Here is a 21,639-nt window from a genome sequence, read left to right as displayed (position 1 = left end):
AAGACGGTTCTTTTTATTTGAACTCCACAGAGTAAAATAGGTCATCTGGGCTGATGGACCTAAAAATTAGGCATGTCAGCTTGTGACTGTGGAGCCGAGGAGACCTTGTTCAACCAGGGAAACCAGTGAATTGCTTCCACCATTAACCACCAGACTTAATTCCAAACCATGGGATCCCACCAGTGCCCTCCCTGTCCATGGGTCCCTTGGGAAAGGCAGGAGAGTTTCTCTCAATGAGGCCAGTTTCTTTTTTAACTCTAGAGCTGGCTTTGGCACAGACTCCCTGTTGATATGGAAACACTGGTTTGAATAAGCAGTGTGCACACCACAACAAATAAGAAGGGTTTTGTGCCTCTCCCTGGCTGACCATGCTCATTCAGAGCCGGTTTTTGTCCCATATACAAACCATTCCAAAGTGGAGATAATGCCAGGTCAGTAAACTCCCCGTATATCAACATATATTCATCTCCCACATGCTATCGCATCAGGTCACTAATAACAGCTCCCTGACAAAACACATTTTCTTCAAACATCCCCTTTACTTTACATCTATAGCACTAAAGGAGCCCTAGTGATTCAGCCATTCGGAGCTGCAAAGGACATCTGAGCCTAGCACATCTGAAGGATTTCTCACAGGAGGAGGGACAGACAACAACGGGAACTTCCCAGCTTCCTGCGGCCCACTTGCACTACAGCAACAAAGGGGCTGGTAAAGGCTGCACTTGGCTTGTCTCAATCACTTGTGTTCGCCAATAAAGCTGAAAAAATAATTTGGACTTTTTTCAAATTATTACGACAGGATGACAGGAGGGAATGGGAAAGGAACACTCGCAAAATGCCCAGGCAGCACTGGGCAACCGACTGACAGGGAGCACAAAGCCAAACTTCCAGACATAGGCACAATCCAGGTGCAGAAGCTCTGCTGGTGTAGCCACATCAGTCAGCATGGAAAAACCCCCAATCTCCTGGACCATGCAGCTCATGCTAGCAAAAGGACTGCTCCTCACTGGTACAAGTCACCCAGTTAGGGGTTTCCAGCTGGTGGAGGCTCTGGGTCTGCCACGTGGGCTTGCCAGCATGCTGTAATTGCACCAACAATCCCTTTGACCTGCAGATGAGTCCCTACTGAAAAGAAAAGCAGAAGGGAGCATGGGATGCTGCAGGCAAAAAAGTGTAGCAATGTGTGAGAAGAGGGTTCTGTGGCCCACCCAGATTTATTGCTGCACGGCTCAACTCCCATAAAATCAGGCCTGGGGGTCGAGCAAAGATATGTTAAGGCACAGCTGGAATGCAGTAGGAGAAGACCTGAAGTCTGTGAACAAGATAAGAAACTGCAAGAATGTTAACAACTGCCTTAAAAAGGAACAACGTGACGGTGTAGTCTTAACCAATTATTAGCAATAGTGAGACGCATGTAAGGCGGGTGAGCAGAGCATCTAACCAACAGCAATGTAATGTAACTCGTGTACTGATACAGAAACCTATGTAAGCTGTGTGTGTGTTTCAATAAAGGAGCTCAGCACTTCATCACATTGATCCAAGTTGAATCTGCAAAACTACGGCTTCTGCAAAAAAGAGTGAAGCTTGGGATGCTCCTGTGTAGGCCTTCACCTGACACCCCGCAGCCTGAACCGCTGCCCAGCTCTTCTCTTCCACACCCCTGTTCCAGGCACCCTCTTTGGCAAGAGGCTGTGTGCAAGCTGGCAGGAGTTCAGACGAGAACAATCCAAACAAGGAAGTGGCCCAGAGACATAAATATATCAGAAAAGGTGATTTGCATTAAATGCAGAGAAGATGTCTAATTTGGCTAAGATGCACCTAAACCGGCAGAAGCGTTAGATCTTTCCCAGCTGCAGCTGGTTGAACAACCCACATGTACACACACGTGTGTGTGTGTCCCCCTCACCTTCCCCAGGTTTGCTGGACAACCCACCTGCTTTTTCTATACTCATCTCTGCTGTGGACCATACCAGGATAAACCACAGTTTTGACAGCTCAAGAAATCTTCATTAGGTTTTTCCATTTGGTGATACTCAAAGATGGTGTTAGAGAAGAACCTGAGCAAAGAGCTCAGCCTTCAAGAGCTGGAGGAAATGTCCTGCCATGCGATGTCCTGGTGTTTCAGACACTGTTCCGGGACCACTGATGTATCTGGCAACAGAGAGCTCAGCCTATGAGAGAGCAGGAACCCTGGACACTGATTTAACAACTAGAAAACAGAAAAGAAAATGTCCAAAAATGATGTCCCTCTGCTTGTCTCTCTAGCTGCTAAAGGCCAGTGCGTTAATTGCAGCCAACACCTCATAAAATAAGACAAATGAAGGCAAATCACTTCTACACACTGCTACCTCAGAAGCAGTGTTCTGCCAACACAAACACAACGGAAGGGAATGCACCTCCTCTTCCCTAATTATCCTTATAAAACTGCCAAGACATCAAACAAGCCCAAAGCAAAAACATGATAAAACAGCAAAATGAAAACTTGGTGGCCTTTATTGAAGCTATTCATCATCAGAGTAGTTTTAGTCTGGGCTCTGGCGTCTTCTGCAAGAGACTCTGGATGCTGAACCAGCCTCTCCTGCAATCTCAAGGTAATACAGTGCGATGAATCAAGCCGTCACTCTCATGGCAGAGAGGAGCCAGGTCGTGCAAATCACCCGACTTCAATATTCATAAATAATACACTCTTCACCACACATGGCTGTTTGGGTGCTTAGCACTCCTGACGGATAGGAGAGTGGCAGGAGGAATGAATCAAGAGCCTTTGTATTTGGGTGTGGGGCAAACTTCCCACACAGGCTGGATGCTGACAGGGAAGACTTCCTTCAGAGCTCAGCTGTTACACCTCCTGCCTGAGAGCATGTTTTATCGACTACAGCAGTGGAAACAGGAATAAATGCTCTCTTCCCCCTCTTTGCTTCTTCCCCAACAAACCTCTCATAGACATCATTAAATATCCTGTTACAGCTTTTGATCCCATGAGCTCAGCAGGGAACCTAACAGCCAAAAAGCTCTGTAATGTTTTGGTGATCGTCAGCAGATCCCAACACCCCAAAATAACAGTGTAAGAGTAAACTGAGGCTGAAAATACACAGACTTTTTCTCAGTGAGAAATTCTAGCTTGGTACTGCCCACAGACGCTCTCTACAATCCATCCTTACTGCAATCCACACCTTACTGACTGCACAGCCTCTTCGCCCAAGCTTTGGTGTCCACACACAGTGTTGCTGCTGACTGTAACCGACTCTGCTCTACCAAAATAAACAAGAAATCACTGCCTGGTTCATTTCCCTTTCCAGACACCACCAGTCGTGACAAACAGCCCACCAAGAGCAGCCTCTGTATACAGGCGAGGCAGGGGGGCACCATGTTTTGTCTGCCACAGGCACAGGAGATCCGGATCAATATGATTGATGCGACTTTTGCAATGAGTAATCTACAGGTAACGATTTTCTGCAAACTCTGCATTTTGGTAATTGGCCCTTCCTCTTGTTTCAGCTTGACAATCATTTGCTTTCCGTAAATTAGAGGGGGAAAAAGAGTAACATGCCATTTTTAATTTAGCAGATATCCCAACCTCACAAGTAACCCAGAGCTTTTGAACTTTCAGATTTCCCCATCATGTTAGGATTTCACTCAGCCTTATTGTGATGACAAAATTATTTCATCCAGCCTCAAATCTAAGAAAGAAAATTACACCAAGCCAACAAACACGTTCCAACTCCACCGTTTTCCACACGGCAACCTCTCCTAAACCGCTAATCTAACTGCTTATCACAAGCCCGTAAACACTTTACATCAGAGGGGAAAGGGACTAAAAAAACCCAGATCCTTAAGTTGTGCCAAGATGTGTTTGCATTTTTTTCAGTGAATAGCATTACACTGATGTTTTCAGAGGACAAGAGGACAGTAAAAATTAGCGTGATGATCTTAAACTTATCAAAGAACAAGCTGACCACACAGGTCGTGATAACTGGAGCAGGTCAGCTGCGGAGCAGTGGGTTTGTTGCTCCAGTAGCAGTAAAGCAGCTCATGCCACTGGAAAGAGCCCAAGTGTTCTCGCTTCTTTCCTGACTCGTCTTTTCCAAGCGGGATCCTAAGTTCATTTTCTTTGTGAAAGAGCTTAATGGTTACACAGTAAGAAGATTAACTCTAAAAAGTGTATTAAGAAGGCAAAGAGTATGAGAAAAACAACACAAAGCAAGATGAAAGTAAATTCCAAGTAAGCATAAAACCATCCCTTCCATAAGGGTTGAGGAACCAGACTCACAACACTTAACACCAGCAAATCTGAGTGCTATCTGTGATTTTAATAATACCATCTCTCTTGCTATTACCACTGGCTAGACTCATGCCAGTGTGTCTCAGGACCACTACAAAGGTTGTCTCTTATCCTTGGTGCTGTATGCATTCTACTTTATTCTGCAATCTACGAAAAAGCCACTGAGCTGAACAGGACAAAGAACCAGGTTAAGTGTTTATGCAGAAAAGCAAAGCCCAGCTCTTCATCATACAGAGGTTTCAGTCATGGGAAAGCTGAGGGTTCTTGTCTTCTCCCACTCTCTTCAAGGCTTGCTGCTCCTCTGCCAATTCAACTGTCACCATCTCAATCACGCATTCACCTTTAAGCACTGGCATCTTTCACCATTTCTCTGCTGGGCAGGACAAGAGGAGCCCTGGCAAACCTCAGGGAGGGCATCCTGCAGGAGCATTCTCCAACTGATCTTCAGGGAAAACTTGAGCATGTCCAGTGCTCTCCAGAAGACTCCACTGCCACGCCCTCAGCACAATCCCGAGCAATTTTAACACCTCTCTGCCCTGCTGTGACAGAAGCACCCGACTCACCCAGGTGCTGCCATAGCACAGGTGTATGAAAACATAAAGACTGAAGCCTCTTCACAGAGTTGTCTATGTTAGCAGGGCTGCTTTTGCAGCCAGCGAGGCAACCAGCCTACCTGAAACCTGAACCGACTCTGCAATCCCAGCTCTCTGCAAGGACTCAAAAATAAGATCGGGAGACCAGGCTCAACAACAGACACCTCAAAGAAGTGCCTATGTTTGGAGGGATCAGTCTGGGGTTTTGCCTTTATAGCTGAGGTCCCAGCTGCTTACTGCCCCTTAATTGGATTATCTATAAAAAACCACCACAACCCAAGCCACCTGAAGGCAGCCTGTTCCAGGTGACCACACTCAAGTACTGCTGCCAGCTCCAAGAGGAGAGAGAAGTGGCCAAGTGCATTAGATAACACACCAACACATGCCACTCTTCTGCACAGAGTGTTCCCCCTCACAAAGTGTCCTCTACTGACCTCCAGGCTTGGTTTAGTGCTTCTGCCCTCAAATGATATCCTTGTAAACCACCAGTTGCTGCAAACTTGGAACTGAATGGGAAAGAAATCAGTACTCGCTAGTGGTGAAGCTGAGAGATCTGTTCCTGCTTTGCCTCCACAGACAATGATCCCCAAGAATTATCAGGGACATACAACTGGTCATACCAGTTTTCAACTCAGACCTCACAACAGAAGGGGAAAGGAGCAGGGAAGCCAAGTGCTCTTCCAAAAACATATGAGGGAACTGCTGCTAAGCAGAGACCAAGCACCTCAGGATGGATGAAGTTAAATATCACTGGGGCTGGAAGCTGGGAGTTGGAGAAGATGACATTCCCAGGTAGGCCAAAAGCCTGGGAAGGTGCATCTGCCTCAAAATGTTACAGCTGCTTCCAGCCACCAGCACCAGTATGTGAAGAGAGGACAGAGACAGAAACAAAATGAAATCAAAGGATAAAATCCTCTGAGGAGCACATTTCACAGTCTGAGGAGATGGCATCAAGAACCTCTACTCTGGTTTTACTTTGGTGTCTCTCTGCTCAGTAAAAACCTACAAGATTAAAGGAGTGTTCTGGCTATAATATCAGTACGCTGTTAGTTGCACCGTTTCAATTAACATTAAGGGTTGCAGAACTGAAAATTAAGGAGACAGGTAGGCAGGCCTGTTACTGAAGGTATACTGAAGCCTGCTCAAAGCCTTTCTTCCTTTAAAACATGGACACACAATACCCTCCTTTCTCTCTGCAAAAAATAGTGACTGACACAAGAGCTTCAGCCTAGTCCTGCTTCAAGCAACTGTTACAATTAGGCTTCAGCCTGTCACTGCTCTTATACACACAAATAAAGATGGAAATAGCCTCTTTCTCCAGCAAACCTGTACCTTGCCATGTGGCCTTGTTAACTGTCACGTTTCCAGCTGGGATACTGAAATAATGAACGGCAGTCACTCTGCTATCAGGGCAAGAAAATCTGCCCTTTCCCCATTCCGTTGTCATAACATGATGGGTTATTCCCTTCCCTCCTGTACAGCATGCTGAGTTCTGCTCAGGAAAGGGTCCAGGCATCACCACAATGTTACAAACTCCAGCGAGACACGACTTCGAGTCAATCAGTAACAAAAATTGAGATCTAAGGTGGTTTCTGGGGCCAGCTCCAAAAGGCATACAGTACAAGGGTTCCATTGCACAAAGTTCATCAGCGGGACACAGCCTAATTAACTAATTGGAACTAGTTAGTCTTCATGTAACGGTTTTCACTACAAACAGTCCAGCATTATCGACACTGAAAGTTAAAAACTTTGGAGTGTGCTTCCAGACTGGATTTACTAACAGATTTCACTACCATCAATTCCAAAGCATCTGTTCTTACAGCAAATTCTACACAAAGCACCGATCATCTGTATGTGTCCAGAAGTGTATCAGCAGGAGGGGCAACTGAGACTGTTTGCACCGCTCAGATCTACAGAGCCTGCTGCAACATTCAGACCTAGCATTCTGGCAGTCTGTCTGTAAGATCTGGGTTATAACATGATTCAAAATGCAAAGCATAGCAGTCTTTCCAAAGGGGGGGAGGGGAAAAGCTATTTTTGAATCCAATTCTTTCCCCAGGTGTGACTGCTTATATGAAAAACCCCAACTACTTTGCAAAACCAGCCAATACAAATGTATGGTATGACACATTGCAATCCATCTCTTTCAGTTAAACTATGGGGTTTACTTATTTTAAAATAGTTAATTACTCCAATAGTTAATTACTCCAAATTCACTTTTATACACTGATTATGTTGGTGTGTCCCCTTGAGGCAGAGTTGCACTTAAAGAAGACTACAGCCAGCCATCATTTGAAGGACTAGCCGTTCTCAGCTGGCCAGCATAACTGTGTTACCCAAATAATTTTCCAAAGTAACTCTCATTTGCATTCAGAATAACCATGGGACTAAAGAACATTCAAAGACACGCAAAGAAAAAGGAAAAAAAAAAAGAAAGATTCTCCAAAAGAAAGAGTCACGCTTTGAGAATAACCCACTTCTGAACCAAGACAAAGGTTTTTTGAAATCTGCACAGAGCCTTCATTCAGGCACCAGTTTTATAAGAGTTGAAATAAACTCACTCTTACCCCTCAGAAAGGATGAGGACACACACAAAGCCAGCCCATACGATACACGGGGGGCAAACACCCCCCGTGGCCGGAGAAATTGGCCCGATGTGTGCAGACTCGGCACTAAAGCCCAAATTTAGCTTCATTACTCATCTCCACTTCGGAGCTGTTCCGTGTCAGCACAGTCGCCTTTCTGAAGCTATGCAGAGCTGCGCAGGGTGAGGCAGCATCTTCTGTTCCACCAGCTGCTGTAGTAAAGATGTATTGCCCTAAATGCTCCCCATCTGCTCTGTGGTCCTTGTAAACGCACAACCAGGAGGGCTGCAGGACCTCAGTCCCTGGGCAGACCCTTGCTGCATCCCTCAAAGACCCTCTTCTCAGCAGGAAGAGGATCTGGACTACCTCAGTATCTGGGTATTCTCCCTCCTTTCGCATGGGTGCCAGCAAGATGCCATGTACATCTTGCCTTGTAAGAGTTTAACCTGCCGTTTGCAAGGGCTGGGGATTAAAAAGTGGAGGATCCAGTCACAGGACTCATAAAATACTCTACTCACCTTGTTCACCCCTCTTCTTCTGCTTCAGTTTTATGGTGAAAAGCACCTTCCCCAACATTCAGCCCCTAACCACACATCACCAAGCAAAGTCTGAATCTGAAGCTTACCTGATCTTTCTCAGGCTTGTCAGAGATGTCGTTCAGACTGGTGGAAGTCAGGTTTCTGTGGGTCATGGCTGGGCTGCCTGTAAGAACAATGTCAACACCAATTAAAGAACCTGTTTGGACCCAGCGAGAAGAACACAGAGGCTCAGGCTACAGCAACACCTTTCCTTGCACAAGGGAGTTTGATGTGGGGAACTTAAGACCCTGACAGGCTGCTTTCTGTGACTTTGTGGCACGTGGGAGATTAAGATGCTAACACTTGGTCATCTTGTACCCATAGTGCTCCCAAGACTCTTCAGACACCAAAGGAGTCTAAAGGCTTCCCACAATTCCTGCCTGTGGGAGAAAAAGCAAATCAGTGACAGGGTGCTCATACCAATGCTGCTGGGACGGTCAGGTCCCAGTCGCAAAGCCATCCTTCATCAGGGGCTCTTGTGGTCCCTCTGACCTGAAAAACCCCTTGCCTGAGCTCTCCTACAGAGATGGCAACTGCCCTGCCCTCCTCAGTATCCCAGACTTTGGCACACAGCTCAATCAGCAAGACAGTTCAAAACAGTCAACAATAAAAAACTACCTTCTTTTAAGTAAGCTTGTGAACTTTCTCAAACTTCAAAACCATGAATGGCCCACACCAATAGGCCCACAGCCACCAATTCCTGCCACCAGATACCCCAGGGAGATAAAGAAAACCCCAAGAGACGAAGAGCTGAAGCAGTTCAACTCCATTTTCTTCTGCAAAGACTGATTGCTCATCCGTAGACCTGACACACCAGAATTCCAGCACTGCCCAACAGCTAGTAAGGAGCTGTTTGCTCCCTTATGGACTACTTACCCTACTTGCTCTTGTGTTCTCAGAGCCTAGCAGAACATACAGAAATAGTTGGAAAGAGCTTGAAAAAAAGCCCCATGATTTCAGAATTAAGTTCTACAATCCCACTAAAAAGTATTTGTAGGTAAAACTGAAGGAGCCCAGACACAAAATTGTAAAAAAAGAATTGTTTAAAAAAAAAAAAAAAGACAACTTCTGGGATGGGTACAGTATCATAAACCACAGCATCAGTATGAATTTTTTAATTATTCTGAAATTTTCCCATCCCTTCTCACCCACACTCGCAGCAAGAAGCAGCACAGTAACAGGAGCTGTTATCACAGAGTTTCTGACCATGAATGTAACTGGAAAGGCAGCAAATACTCAAAAAGTATTGGCACTTCCCAACTTAGGCTGTGTTTTGAGACAATATTGATTACATTTGTGCTTTGATATTCACACCGAACTGAAAGTCCAAGTTTTCAGTGTCCATCAGTTCCCAGTTCAAACAAGCTCTATGATGAATTAGCATAATGAGAAGAAAAAACAAAAGGGGGGGAAAAAAAAAAAAGAAAAATGAATGGGAAGAAAAAGATCTGGACTCACAGAGTTAGGGCTTGCTCTATAACATATTCAACTGTATGTGGAGATAGACTCAAAGCAGTTTTTCTTATGAGCTATCTGGAATCACAATATACCTGCTGTGTGTTATTGCCATATCTAGGAACATCAAGCCAAGCACAATCAGATAAATTAGATATTAGAAAAGGGGGATTCCCCAGCTTCTTCCCTTCCTGCTATTACTGTGAAGCAGATTTAGCACCTCACCTCTCTCTACAAAGTTTTTACAAATATGTTTACTCACAGAGTGAGAAATGCCACTTTGAAGACCGGTTTAAGTCACATATATTAGTAACCAGTCTCCTAATTAATTATGAGCAAGTCAGACTAAAAGATGTCTACACATTTTGATTGAATCTTTGGTATGAATTGGTACGCAGGAGATAAACACATAAACAGGAAAAAAGGGATCAAACTTGCTGACATACATTGCGTCTGTTACATGGTGGAGGAGACCTTCTTTTGCTCATAACACCTTCTGTGCTGAGTATTTCATAACTATTCTATTTGGTAAAAAGCAAATCTGGACAAACAGGTCATCCCCTGTGCTCCCCCCCAATAAACCCAGGTTACTGTAATGCCTCCATGGAACACAGGGCCCCTTTTTCTTCTATGGTGCAATTAATTATCTTTTAAAGGTTGCACAGACACTGCCAATTCTGGGAAGTCTTTCGCAAGTATATAATGTACCCATAAATTAAAACGGAAGATGGACGCTTGGTGCAGATGCACACATGGTTTGCTTTGCAAATCTGAGCCCTACTACCCACTGCAGAATCAGGGAAGCACTTTCCTTAAAATGCGAAGCTTGTCCACATTGATAACTGGTGTTAGGCAGCTCAGAGATCCAAGGCAAAGCTTCTACCAGTTCCTATCACCTGAGTGCTACCGAGTGAGAGAAAGTAAACAAGAAAGTCTTTGGCAGAGTTGGACAGATCTGGAGAAGTTTGAAGACCTGCTCAGATGGGAATACCGGACTGCTCTCAGAGCTGGGTATCCCACCCTGTCCAAGGCCAAGGCCAGTTCATGCTTTTGGGAGAGCTGCTCTTTTGCTGTGCATGGTAAGAGAGCATTGCAGAGGTTGATTTCCTCTTGTTCAAGCCTTACTATGAGGCCTCTCAAGTCCAGACATGGCTAATGACTCCAACTGCAAAGGAACTACGCATGGCTTCCAAAAATCTCTGAGGTGAGGGTAGAAGATACACATGATTTTATTTGTTGTGGTTGTTTCATGCTGTTTGAATGCATTCTGATTGAAAGAGCTGCACTAAGTAGCTCTAGAGAAAGGCACCTGCTGAAGGTATCCCTTAATTTCCTACAGCCTCCTTTGACAGTTTTCCAGATTTCTAGGTCCAGTTCTGGAGCGAAGAGACTAAAAATCAGAGCTCACAGCTTTCACGGCTGGTATTTTTCCAGATCACATTTGTTTGCTTTGTGTATTAGATACCCAAGACCGAGCATTTCTTAGGAGATAATCACCCTTCTCTCTAGAGGAAGAAGCTAATGACTTTATTGCCTCTTGCTAGCAGCCCCTTCCCCCAACATGATCACCATAACCACATCAAACTCACAGCAGCTTTCTCAAGGCATCCTGTATTCATTCCAGACCTGGACAGACCCCTGTGCCAAAACACTTGCCTGCCTTTTCCCGTGATTTTAAACTGATTTATCAAATCAGTTTAACCCTCTGATTTAATAAATACTGCGCTTCCCCACAAACATGACCTGAACTATACCTCTTAAACCCTCACAGCTACAGCAGTGCTACCACTACAAGGCTGAACGAAGTGGCAGTGCATGGAGCCCAGAAGTGAGGGACATTAGACACAACCTTGCACGAGAAGCAGCATGAAGCTCCGGGGAGAGGGCTCACAGGAAACCCCTTCTGTCACAGTTTGAGCACCTCCTGCCCATAAACCCTTGCTGGCAATTCAGCACTGCTTTGATATTTTCTCTAAACAAGATGCTTGTGTGACATCTCTCCTAGTTCAGTCAGTGACCAAGCTCCTACCAGGAAGGAGGACCTGAACCTGAGAAGAAAGCAAACCTGCACCTGCACCCCTTTCTGAGAGTCCTCCCCACAATGAGCTGTGAGCACATAGCTCCAGCTCCCTGGCACAACACACAGACCTTATTCACTCCCTTTTTCTGTCACCAGACTGGCCTTGCATTAAAAGATCTGAGCACGGAAAATTCACAACGCACTCTTTGTTCTTTGGAGGTAGAAAGCGTCTCATAATCCCAATTTAAACAGGGTTCTCACAAACTAAGATGATTTGTATCTCCATCTCCTTGCAGGAAATTTTCCACTTAATGCTGACAGCCAAAACCTCTTAAACATGTAATATGACTGTTCTACCCTGAAGTTGTGTCTCTGCCTATCATCTTTTGAAGATGCCTTATGAGGCCCTCAAGTCCAGACTAGTCCCACTCAGCATGGACTTTGATGATCTCTTTAACACAGACTAGAAACCACAAGCTTCACCTTTTACCAGCTTTGCTGACCTAAGGAACTTAACAGTATCCCAGCCTGTATTTTTCCCTAAATCCCTGAAATTTATCTTGACTGCCAAGCAAAGTCACTAACAGAAAAATGCTGCTAGAAATGCAAGATGCAACATGTACATACAATGTTGGTTCAAAAGCCATTTGGACACTGTGGCCCAAATCTGTACAACCTAAATCTCTTCTGACTCAGGTTCCTACCAGGTGTGCACCTTTGAAGACCCAAAGCCAGGAAGAACATGTGCAATACTTGTGGGTTTACGTTTGGAGGTTCCAGTGACACAAGGTGATCCCAGTCTCTGGGGTAAGCCTAGAAATGCCACTTGTGAGAAAGACCTGAGACAGAGGAAAGAAAAACCCCAACCTTAGAAACCTGAGAGTCCTCAGGTGGGCAGTTTCTCTGAATCAAGAGAAAATACAGGAACAGAAAGAAGCAACGAGGCTCTCGGAGCCTGGACAAACCAGCGGAGTACAAAGTTTCTGCTGCTGAGACCTCAGCCAAAGACTTTGGCACACAGTGTTCACCCTTACGCAGTTTGCTAACAAAGGGTAATTTCCTGATTCAGGACTAATTCACATTGCTGTCTCTCTGGCAAAGGCCATGGCAAGCCCAAGCCTCTCCTTGGCCGTGCTCAGTCAAGCACTGCTGCAAGAAGCAAGGCAGGTGGTCCAAACCTCCTCCCGTTATTATCTACTAATAGGTTCAACAGTTATCTTTCATGGGGAATATCCTGAAATTCAGATTTATGTGGATTGCTATGGCCTGTAAGAACATTTCTGTGCCATCAGGACAAGAAGCTGTGCCTTCCTAGGGAAACGGCAATGCTCCTGTCAGCAATGGCTTATAGAGGATAATCAGAGACAAGCGGGACATGAGAAGAGTCCAGCTCATCACTGAGAGATAAAGCTGGTAGGGCCTGCTAGCTGTGTCACAAAGGCAGCCCATTTTTGTTATTTACTTCACGTGGATATTACAATATTTAAGCTCTTTGCATTTATAACATTGCATTGGTGGCAAAATTCATGAAGCCCTTTTCACAGCCCTTCAAGAGAGGAAAGAAAAGTCACGAGACAGCTTAGGAGGGTGACAGACACCGCCCGAAGGGGAGTGTGGGCTGACCTACCTGTTTCATCCCAGATGAAGAAAAAAAGCCAAACAGAGCGAAACAGAGCATGGAGAAGGGACAGAGGGGCAATGTGAACAGCCAGAGCAGCAGCCATTCCACAAGGAAGGCATCCGCAGCAAGCGTTAGGAGACTGGCAGTGTGAGTTAGCTATTCTCTGCCTCTCACCTCCCCCCGCCCGCCCGCCCTCACCCCTGTCCCCCTGCCCAGGACTTACTGAGCCATCCCACGCTGGGGCTGCGCTGAACTCCCATTTCATCATCCAAGGTGCGGGTTGCTAGGCAGGGCACAGAGCTCTCGAGTGGGCTGCGTGCTTGTGTGGTGCAAGCAGGAGACAGTAGCAGCAGCAGCAGAGAGGAGGAAGAGAGCAAAGTTGAAAAGTCAAAGGAAGAGGGAGGAAACAACAACATAAAAATAGGGCAAGAAAGAAATGCTGAAGCGATTGCACAAGCAAGGCAGGCAGGAGACCGAGTGTTTGAACAGTCGCAGCTATACACAGGTGCACCTTTCTGCATCGTTCAGTGACCAAAGCAGTAAGCCTGCTCATTTGGAGCACATCTCCTCCGTAGCTCCACCTTTCAGCATTCAGTTGCCAAGTCTGGAGCCAGTTTTCCATCCCCGGTGTCTACAATTCAGGTACCTTGTACGCAGATTGCAAGCAACCGAGTAAGGCAGCTGCAGCACTCGTTGTGCCGAGCGGTCCCAAGCCGCGGTGCAGTCAGTACGAACAGCAGCAAAAACGGCAGACACACAGCACTTTGTGAGACCAATAGCTCCGTCATGTCCGTGTAGGAGCCAACTTGGAGCATCCTGACCATGCATGTACCCAGACCATCTTGGTCTGCAATGCTTCAAAAGACAAAATCAGCTGAATACATTGGTGGGGTTTTTCCAAGCATTCCTTGAAAAATGTCTCGTTTCTGACAAACTTCTCTCCTCCTGTGCTGGCACTATTCAGCTGACACCATCGTTCAACTCCCTAAGGGGACTGAGGATGAAGTTTTTATGAAAAACACTCTAATAAAGCTGATCTCTACCAGAAAAGCTCTGTTGCTGGCTATCCTCCTCTCAGCGTATTAGCTAAGACATTGCAGGCTAAGTTATTTGAACTCAACTCTTTTCCAAACTACAGTGAAAATAAATCTCATTCCTGAGGTGTCTGGGCAGCATGGGCCCTATCCCCACAGTGATGGGCAGCATCCCCTTACTTACAGTGGTTGAATACCCACTTAAACACATCACGGTTCTCTACAGCCTCTGGCAGCCTGGTCTTAGGACCATGCTTTTAAATAAAAATGTCAACAATGTGTACCAAACGTCACCATTGAAGCTCTAGTACAAATCAACCCAGGCACCTCCATGAGGAAGGGTGACCATGGTTCTCAGGGCAGACCTGTGTTATGACCCAAAAGTGTGCCAGCCAGGCAAGGACTGCTGAAGAGCCACTTGTGTGTACATTATTTATCGCAGGGCTTCATGTCAAGTGCTGCGCCCCGTGCCAGGAAAGGACACAAAGAATTCTTAGAAAGCCAGTCAGTGGAACAAGATGCACAAAAAGACCTGTCCAAAACATGAGTTTAATTGAGATGTAAAATCAGAACGTCCTTCTCAGACACTTCATAGGGCTCAACTTTCTACCCATAAAATAAAGGAAAAGGCTGAAGTCTTTGTAAGGTAACTCTGAGTATTTACTTGGCCCAGCTTTGTTGGTTCAGCTTTTCAATAATCATCTTTTTCCTGCTGAATGGAGAGCAAAGGAATGGATAGCCTGGATTTATCCTCCTCCATCCAATGGCACACAAGACTTACCATCTTCCGCCCAGTTTATTTCCCAAGAGCCAAAGGGTTCCTGAGAAAACTTCCTCCCACAAGCAAGATCCAAATATCAATCTTTATGACACAGCAATGAATAAAAGGCATTTGGTGCACACCTTCAGTGAACACCAAAGTTCTGTGTTTATGCCAATCTGATTTCTACAGAGTCTTATCTTCAAAAAGGGCAGGGGAACGAAAGATCAGGGAGGAGGATGACTGCTACCAGGGGCCTTGGAGCTGCAGTCAGCCCTGGTGAGGCTTGCCAAGGCAGAGGGAGCAGCTGGAGATGCTCAGGGATCAGTCATGGTGGGAGGTAAATCACAGTTTCTTAGGCTGGGAATTTCTACGTGCATTTCACGCAATTGTACAGGGCTCAGAAGGTGGAAATAAGAACCATACGCAACAGAGTGAAAATACACTCCTTTTCCCAGGCTAACTCTTCACATCTTCTGATTATTTACCTTTTTTCTTGCTTTATGCCTAAAGAATATCTTAGGAGGCATTAATTTTTTTTTAATTTTGATTGAACATAATACCAGAACAGGAGTTTACACAGGTTTACCATGAAGCTAAAATTTTAGAGCCCCAAAGACCTCCTAGTTATTTCAGTGAGATATAGGCACCTCAGTATGTTTGACAGCCAGGGCTCAGGGGATATTTCCAGATTTCAGATGTAACAAATAACCTTGAAGAAATTTATTGTTATTTAATGTGGGTTCCAAGCTTAACTGCCCAGTAGGAAACCCCAGGTGGAATCCATACTAATGACATTTTGCTAAAGTGTTTCCTAAAGAAATGTTTTTGAAAGTAATTTAATCCAGTTAGGTACCTGTCAAAAAACGGAGGTTCCAAATCAATTGTGACTGTCCAGTAAGAGCCAGTAAGTTGTGTAATATATTTATATATTATACATAACCTACAGCAGGGTCCAGTTCAGCTTCAGTAGAAGTCATTTCATTAACCACCCTTACTGAACACATGGTAATTATGTCGTCCATTATATGAGCAGGGTGCTCTGCAATTTACATCAATGCATTTTATGGGCAAACCAGAGATGAGAAGTTCCCCCTTCTAACAACGGCGGTAAATGTCAGTCAAGCAGAAAGCCAAGCTGCTTCTCAAACACCCCAGCCCATAAACCCATTGTGAGGAGGTGAGCAGTTAAGCGATGCACAGACAGGCCACCGCTCTCATGAACTGGCGGCAGCATCAATATTGGATGAAAGTGGCACTGGGGCTGAAACAGAAGGTAGACGCTGAAAGGAAACACCTACCTGGAAAGAAACTCGGGAAATCTATGGGCGCTTGGGGCCATGGCACTTTTGTTACTGGGATTAGCCATGTCAAGGGACAGCTGCACTCCTGTTGGCCTCATTAAATTTTTATCTGTCTAAAGGACCAATTCTGCCTTTAGAAGCACATGAGAGGCACTCACTGAACTCTGGGGACCGTGGTATAACTCTATCAAACACATCCTGGAGTTACTTCTTCATTAAAGTGTAAATAATAAATAACAGTAACAACTACTCACAAACTATTTCCCTTCATACACAAGTCTCTCCCTCCTTAAGTCTCAAAGCACTTGCAGTGTCACAGACCATAATGCATTACATAGTCTCCTAACACATAACATCCCAGGTGGGGAAACAGAGGGAAAATATAGCATGAAAAGAGTGGCTGAATGTCATCCAGTGGGCTGGCAGAGACAGGGAAGAAATTCCTGAGAATCAGTCCAGTTGAGGCAGGACCATCACAGCCCCTTAAAACACAGAAAAAATAAAGGAAATGAAAAATGAAGTCACCTAACATCTGATGGCCTTTGCCATGAGAAATAAACAGGGTTTGGAGTGAGAATTTCAACAAACACCCTTAGTCGGCATCACCTTTCCCAGGGTAAGCATGCTGTTATTTGCTCTTTAATCAGCCCTGAAAGTCTTGCTCTGTACAGTAAAGAAACAGGGCTTAACGTCAAGGTACGCTTATGTAATGCACTGTGCATCATTTACCTTCAAACCTCCTAAGTTTTAATTTGCCTTTAACACCCTGAGGCTTTGATGGCTCCTCAAGGAATGACTTTAACGGCAGCGAGGAAGAATTCGACATTCACCAGCTGCTGCTGAAAAAAAGAGGAAGCTGTTACAAGCATATGGTGCAGTAAAAATAGATGCAATACACAGGTGGAAGATGGATGTATGCTGTAAACAGAGCATATTTTAGCCCCTTTGGCTAACTCTTGCTGTGTCCGAAGGAGGCACTAATCACAGCAATGCCATGCAGTCAATCCTAAAGGTTTCTCTACAGTTCTACACCTTCAGAACTTCCTGAGGAGTAATACTCTGACTAGAACACTAAACTTGATTCCTTGTTCAACTGTAGGACAGGAAACAAGCCTATTGTTGCCCAAACCCAGCAGTCAGAAAGTCAGCTTGCCTGCCACATGCTATGAGAGTGGTTAGATCTGACTGCAGAATCGCCAGCGTACTGTGGGCCAGCACGGGAGCATCTCTCCACGTCCCCATAATCCTCAGTGCTGCCGTGCCTACACACAGGAACAGCATTTGGGGCTGGAGCCAGGAACCTAGGGCGTCCCTGACACCACGCAGAAGGCAACATGTGCTAAAGATGTGTCTGCCTTAGATTTTGCCTCCCATACAGCGCGGCTATGGTCCAGGATCCTCCTCCTCCAAGCAAACCTGTTCATCCTTTCAAAGGTCCTGAGAGAACAGCAGTCACAGAGGCAGTACCCAATAGCAAATAATGCTTATGCATTTTGCCTGCAACAGCCCTTCCCTCCTTTTAATGGAAAGCTGGTGCCTCCCATACAAACAGTAGGGAGGACACAGTGGAAAGCCTCAGAGCATGTGCTAAAAAGAACGCAATTTCTTAATCCCAAGTGAAAACCAACGCGAGTTAATCACTGGGTGCCCAGTCCTCATGGGACTGGAGTTCCTGGACAACTAAAGAGCAAAAAACTGAGGAACCTACAAATGTTATGCCTGAGGCTGATGGGAAATGAGCAGAGGGGCTTGAAACGCAGCAGTTTACTACAGCCCCCGCATACCACTTCCCCTGGATCCAGCTCTCAATTAGCTACTAATTAAATAGATTACTCAATTAGCAAGGTGTCTGCTCAACGGGAATTTCCTGACAGCGCTCTCCAAAGCACACAGTCCCTCTCTGCTCCATCGGACTCCTGAAGGGATATTCACTGAAAAGGTGCCCACTCAGGACATTCCCTTGACTCAGGTCACCGGGTCTTTGTGATATTCATTTAACCTCTGCATTACCAAGGTGCTTATACATGACAAGATGATGCATCATCAAAAGCAATAAACATTCTTCACATGCACATACACACCTGTTGCAGAAGCAAAGGATGATAAAACGTAGGAAATATTATTTAAACAATGTTATTGTTATTAAAAATGTGTGATAGTTAGGGAGAAACATTAGGCTGAGTTTTAAAAGGAGAAGACAGAAAGCTAAGAGGCCTCTATTGTAGCAAGAAGAAAAAAAATTTCTTCAATTGCTTCCATTTTTTGGTGTTTTAAACCAGCAACTTTTAGACTGATTTCCAGGCTGCAGTGGGAGGCAGCGGACAGCCATCCAAGACATGACAACAGGCTTGAAACTGCTCTTTTTGCATCAGCACTCACGAGACAAGTGCAAAACTCAAAACACCCACAGTGCGTGGGTGGGTAAGGGCAGAGTCCCTGCCAAGGCCTCTGTAGCTGTCTGTGTCCACGCACACAGGTACAGACACTGCCATTGCCACGGTACTACCTGTTATGCCATTTCTAAGGAGGAGAGACATACTCACAACAAACACCACAAAACAGCTATAGGATGTATAAAGCGAGATGGAAATCAGCTTTACCCACACTGGACAATGATTGGCAATAAACTGCAAGCTAGATGTAATTATCACATAATCTCTGATTAAGAGTGCCATCGACACCGTCTGCTACAGAAATCGAACGCGTACGAAAGCTTTGCCTCTGCCCAAACGTTTCAGAGGACCACCCTGTTAGGTTCAGGCATGGTTGGAGTTTTTTGGAAATCTCTTTCCTAATGCTGCTCCTCCATCATCTCCCACATGCCTGCCATGAGAGCATGTTTCTGCCTTTGCCTGTGCCTCCTGCATCCTGCTGCCTGCCTGCCACCTCCCCTCCTCTCTCACTCAGTCCAGTGAAGATATGGTTAGAGCAACGTGCCACGGCCAAAGCAGCCTTCAGAGCCCACCACTGATGTGTCATCAGTAGAGGTCTTGCTACACTAATTGTGGGTTAGAAAAGCATTGTCAAGGCAACGCAGTTAGTTTTTGGCGGGCAAGTTTGGTGGGTTGCTTTAAAAGGGAAGGCTATAGCCAGTTAGCCTCTGCATTACCATTATCGGGGTTGGTAAACATCCTACTTGCACTGGAGACGGTCTTTCCAATGTCGGCCAGGGAGCGCAGGTTGGATTTCTTGGTCTGGTGTCGGTGCTTCCTGAGCAGCGTGTAGGTGACTTTGTCCTTCAGTTCAGACTTCAACAGCCCGGTCTCAATCTGATTGTCAACTATCATTTCTGTCGCACGCAAAGAAAGAGGTGAGGGAGAGAAGACGATTAATCTCAACACACAAAACTCAGCTGCATTGAGGGAGAGCAGGGGCAAAGTGATGACCTGTTTTCTCCCAACCTTTCTGAAGGCTCTCCTTCCCCTCTCAGGAACACCACCAGATTTCCCCGTTTTATTTTCCATGGGAATCTCTTAGACAATTCTTTGGAAACAGAATGTAAGCTCTTCCATCCAGCAGGTAGCTATTGCACCCAGACTCCCTTCAGTCATTTTCATACACGCTACTGAGCCTATTTCAAATCAACTGTTCCCAGGATAAGATGCTTCTTAGTTAGGGAAGGGAATCTGCTCTGACCCTGGATTTCTGTGAAGAAGCTACAACTACAATGTGAGTTCCAGTACGCTCCAGAAAATAGCACGGTAAAACTTCCATCAGGTTCAACAAGGCCTGAGTTCACCTCGCAGGCCCCAAAAAATCTAATCTAATGATAGAAAAAAGTCCTGAGGATGAATAACTAATTAAATCACTCACTCTCAAGACTGAAGTAAAATGACGGCAACTACGAAAGGCAGAACTTGCTCCAGTTGTCACAGGAGCAAATATATGGCTTTGCCTTTAACTGGATCACCAGGGAAAAAGGCTCCCAGCCCACCACAAAGAATGCTTGCTTTCCATCACTTCTCTCCTCTGCTCCCCCATCCCAGATGAAAGAGGTGAAAAAATGTAGCCAGACTTATTAAGAATTTCTATTGTGCATCAAATCTCACGTTAAGCTGTTCCCTTGATTACTTCAGTTAATGTGCTGTCCCCCCAAGGGAAAGTGGCAGCTCTTATTTGTCTACCAGTAACTTTTATTTGTGCTAATAATAAAAGTTATGGGAAAGAGGAGGCAGAACATGCGTCACATTTGCTAACTCAGTGAGTCAGAAAGTCATCCTCTACATGCTGCCCAAGAATGAATGCCTCTTCAAATCACTGGGGAAAAAAGCCCAGCTCTTCCACCCAAACTCAAAAAATGTAGGTATGGTTACACAGAATCTGTGGCAAAAGGTTTATTTTTGTAGAGTGCCACTTCTCCTCTACACTTTTGTTGTTCCTATTTTCTGTCAGTGATTTTTGGAATTCTTGCTTCAGAACATCATGTCTGTCTTCATCAAGTTTACGCTTCTCCATCTGGCAAGTACTCCTCCTTTGAGTTTTCCTCAAAGAAAACTTCTGGGAGTTTTCTTCCCAGACATCAACTAAGTGATCATGATGAAACAATTCTGGAACCCAACTCTGCAGGCTTCCGAGACATCTCTATCCGATCATGGATCTGGATCAGCAAAAATACCTCACTTGGGACAGTGCTGTGGCAAGAGCAGCCACTGATTCATAATTTAATCTTCCAGGAATTAGATTTAATTCAGGTGCTGAAGAAGGATATTGAAGGTGACATCTCAAAGTAACTTCAAAAGGAAATTTAATATTTGAGAGTTAAAGTTTTGGACCACTGACATCAGCTGCTATCTTCTGAAGCGCATTCAGCTTAAAACTGCAGAGGTTTTTACTTGGGTTTGTGGGGGTTTTTTGGACTTTGCAAAGCTGTGCATTTGGATACACAGACACAAAAATAAAGGAAGAAAAATGCCACCATGAGCATCTACAAAACTAAGATCAAAACTCTACAGGTACCATCAGAGGCAGTGTTTGTAGTTCCAAGCCCTACAAACTAGTGCAACACCTGACATTAGATAGCTTCATGCCAGGACAATTTTGATTCCGCTCCCTGCAATTCTAATTCAAAGCTCTGAGTTTTGTTTTCATTTATTTCATTTTGATCTCCTACCCCCTCTCACACAATGGCTTCTAAACTCGGTGCTTTGGTTGCATGTACTTCCATCGGATGGCTCACTTGTAAATTGCATTTCCACTTATAATGTCTTCTCACATGTCATTGGGAACATGGTATAGTTCTCACCACTGTCATTAAGAGTCATCACAGGCCATTGAGTAAAAACTGCCATGCCATTCAGCAGAGAGAAACATCATCAGGTACCACAGCTGCTCTTCACTCCCCTTTGCTGGAGGGGAACACACCATCCCAAACAGAGCCTCGCCTGCCTTGGGGGCCCATTCCGGGTCC

The 21,639-nt window shown here is 45.2% G+C and overlaps 1 protein-coding gene across 2 annotated transcripts in view; it reads right to left on the bottom strand.

The window, feature by feature from the left end:
* Positions 1-21,639, bottom strand: part of SLC4A4 (solute carrier family 4 member 4) — a 149,285-nt gene that overhangs the window by 62,633 nt on the left and 65,013 nt on the right. For both annotated transcript variants that reach the window (XM_084263508.1, XM_084263507.1), the window contains exons 5-6: positions 19,342-19,521; positions 8,086-8,162 (exon numbers count right to left, since the gene is read on the bottom strand). In XM_084263508.1, coding sequence (XP_084119634.1) covers positions 8,086-8,162; positions 19,342-19,521 — 257 coding nt within the window. The remainder of the gene's footprint in view (positions 1-8,085; positions 8,163-19,341; positions 19,522-21,639) is intronic.

Source organism: Gallinula chloropus (assembly GCF_964237585.1).
Source record: "Gallinula chloropus genome assembly, chromosome: 4".
Taxonomy (NCBI): Eukaryota; Metazoa; Chordata; class Aves; order Gruiformes; family Rallidae; genus Gallinula; species Gallinula chloropus.
This window is presented reverse-complemented; position numbering and strand designations above follow the sequence as displayed.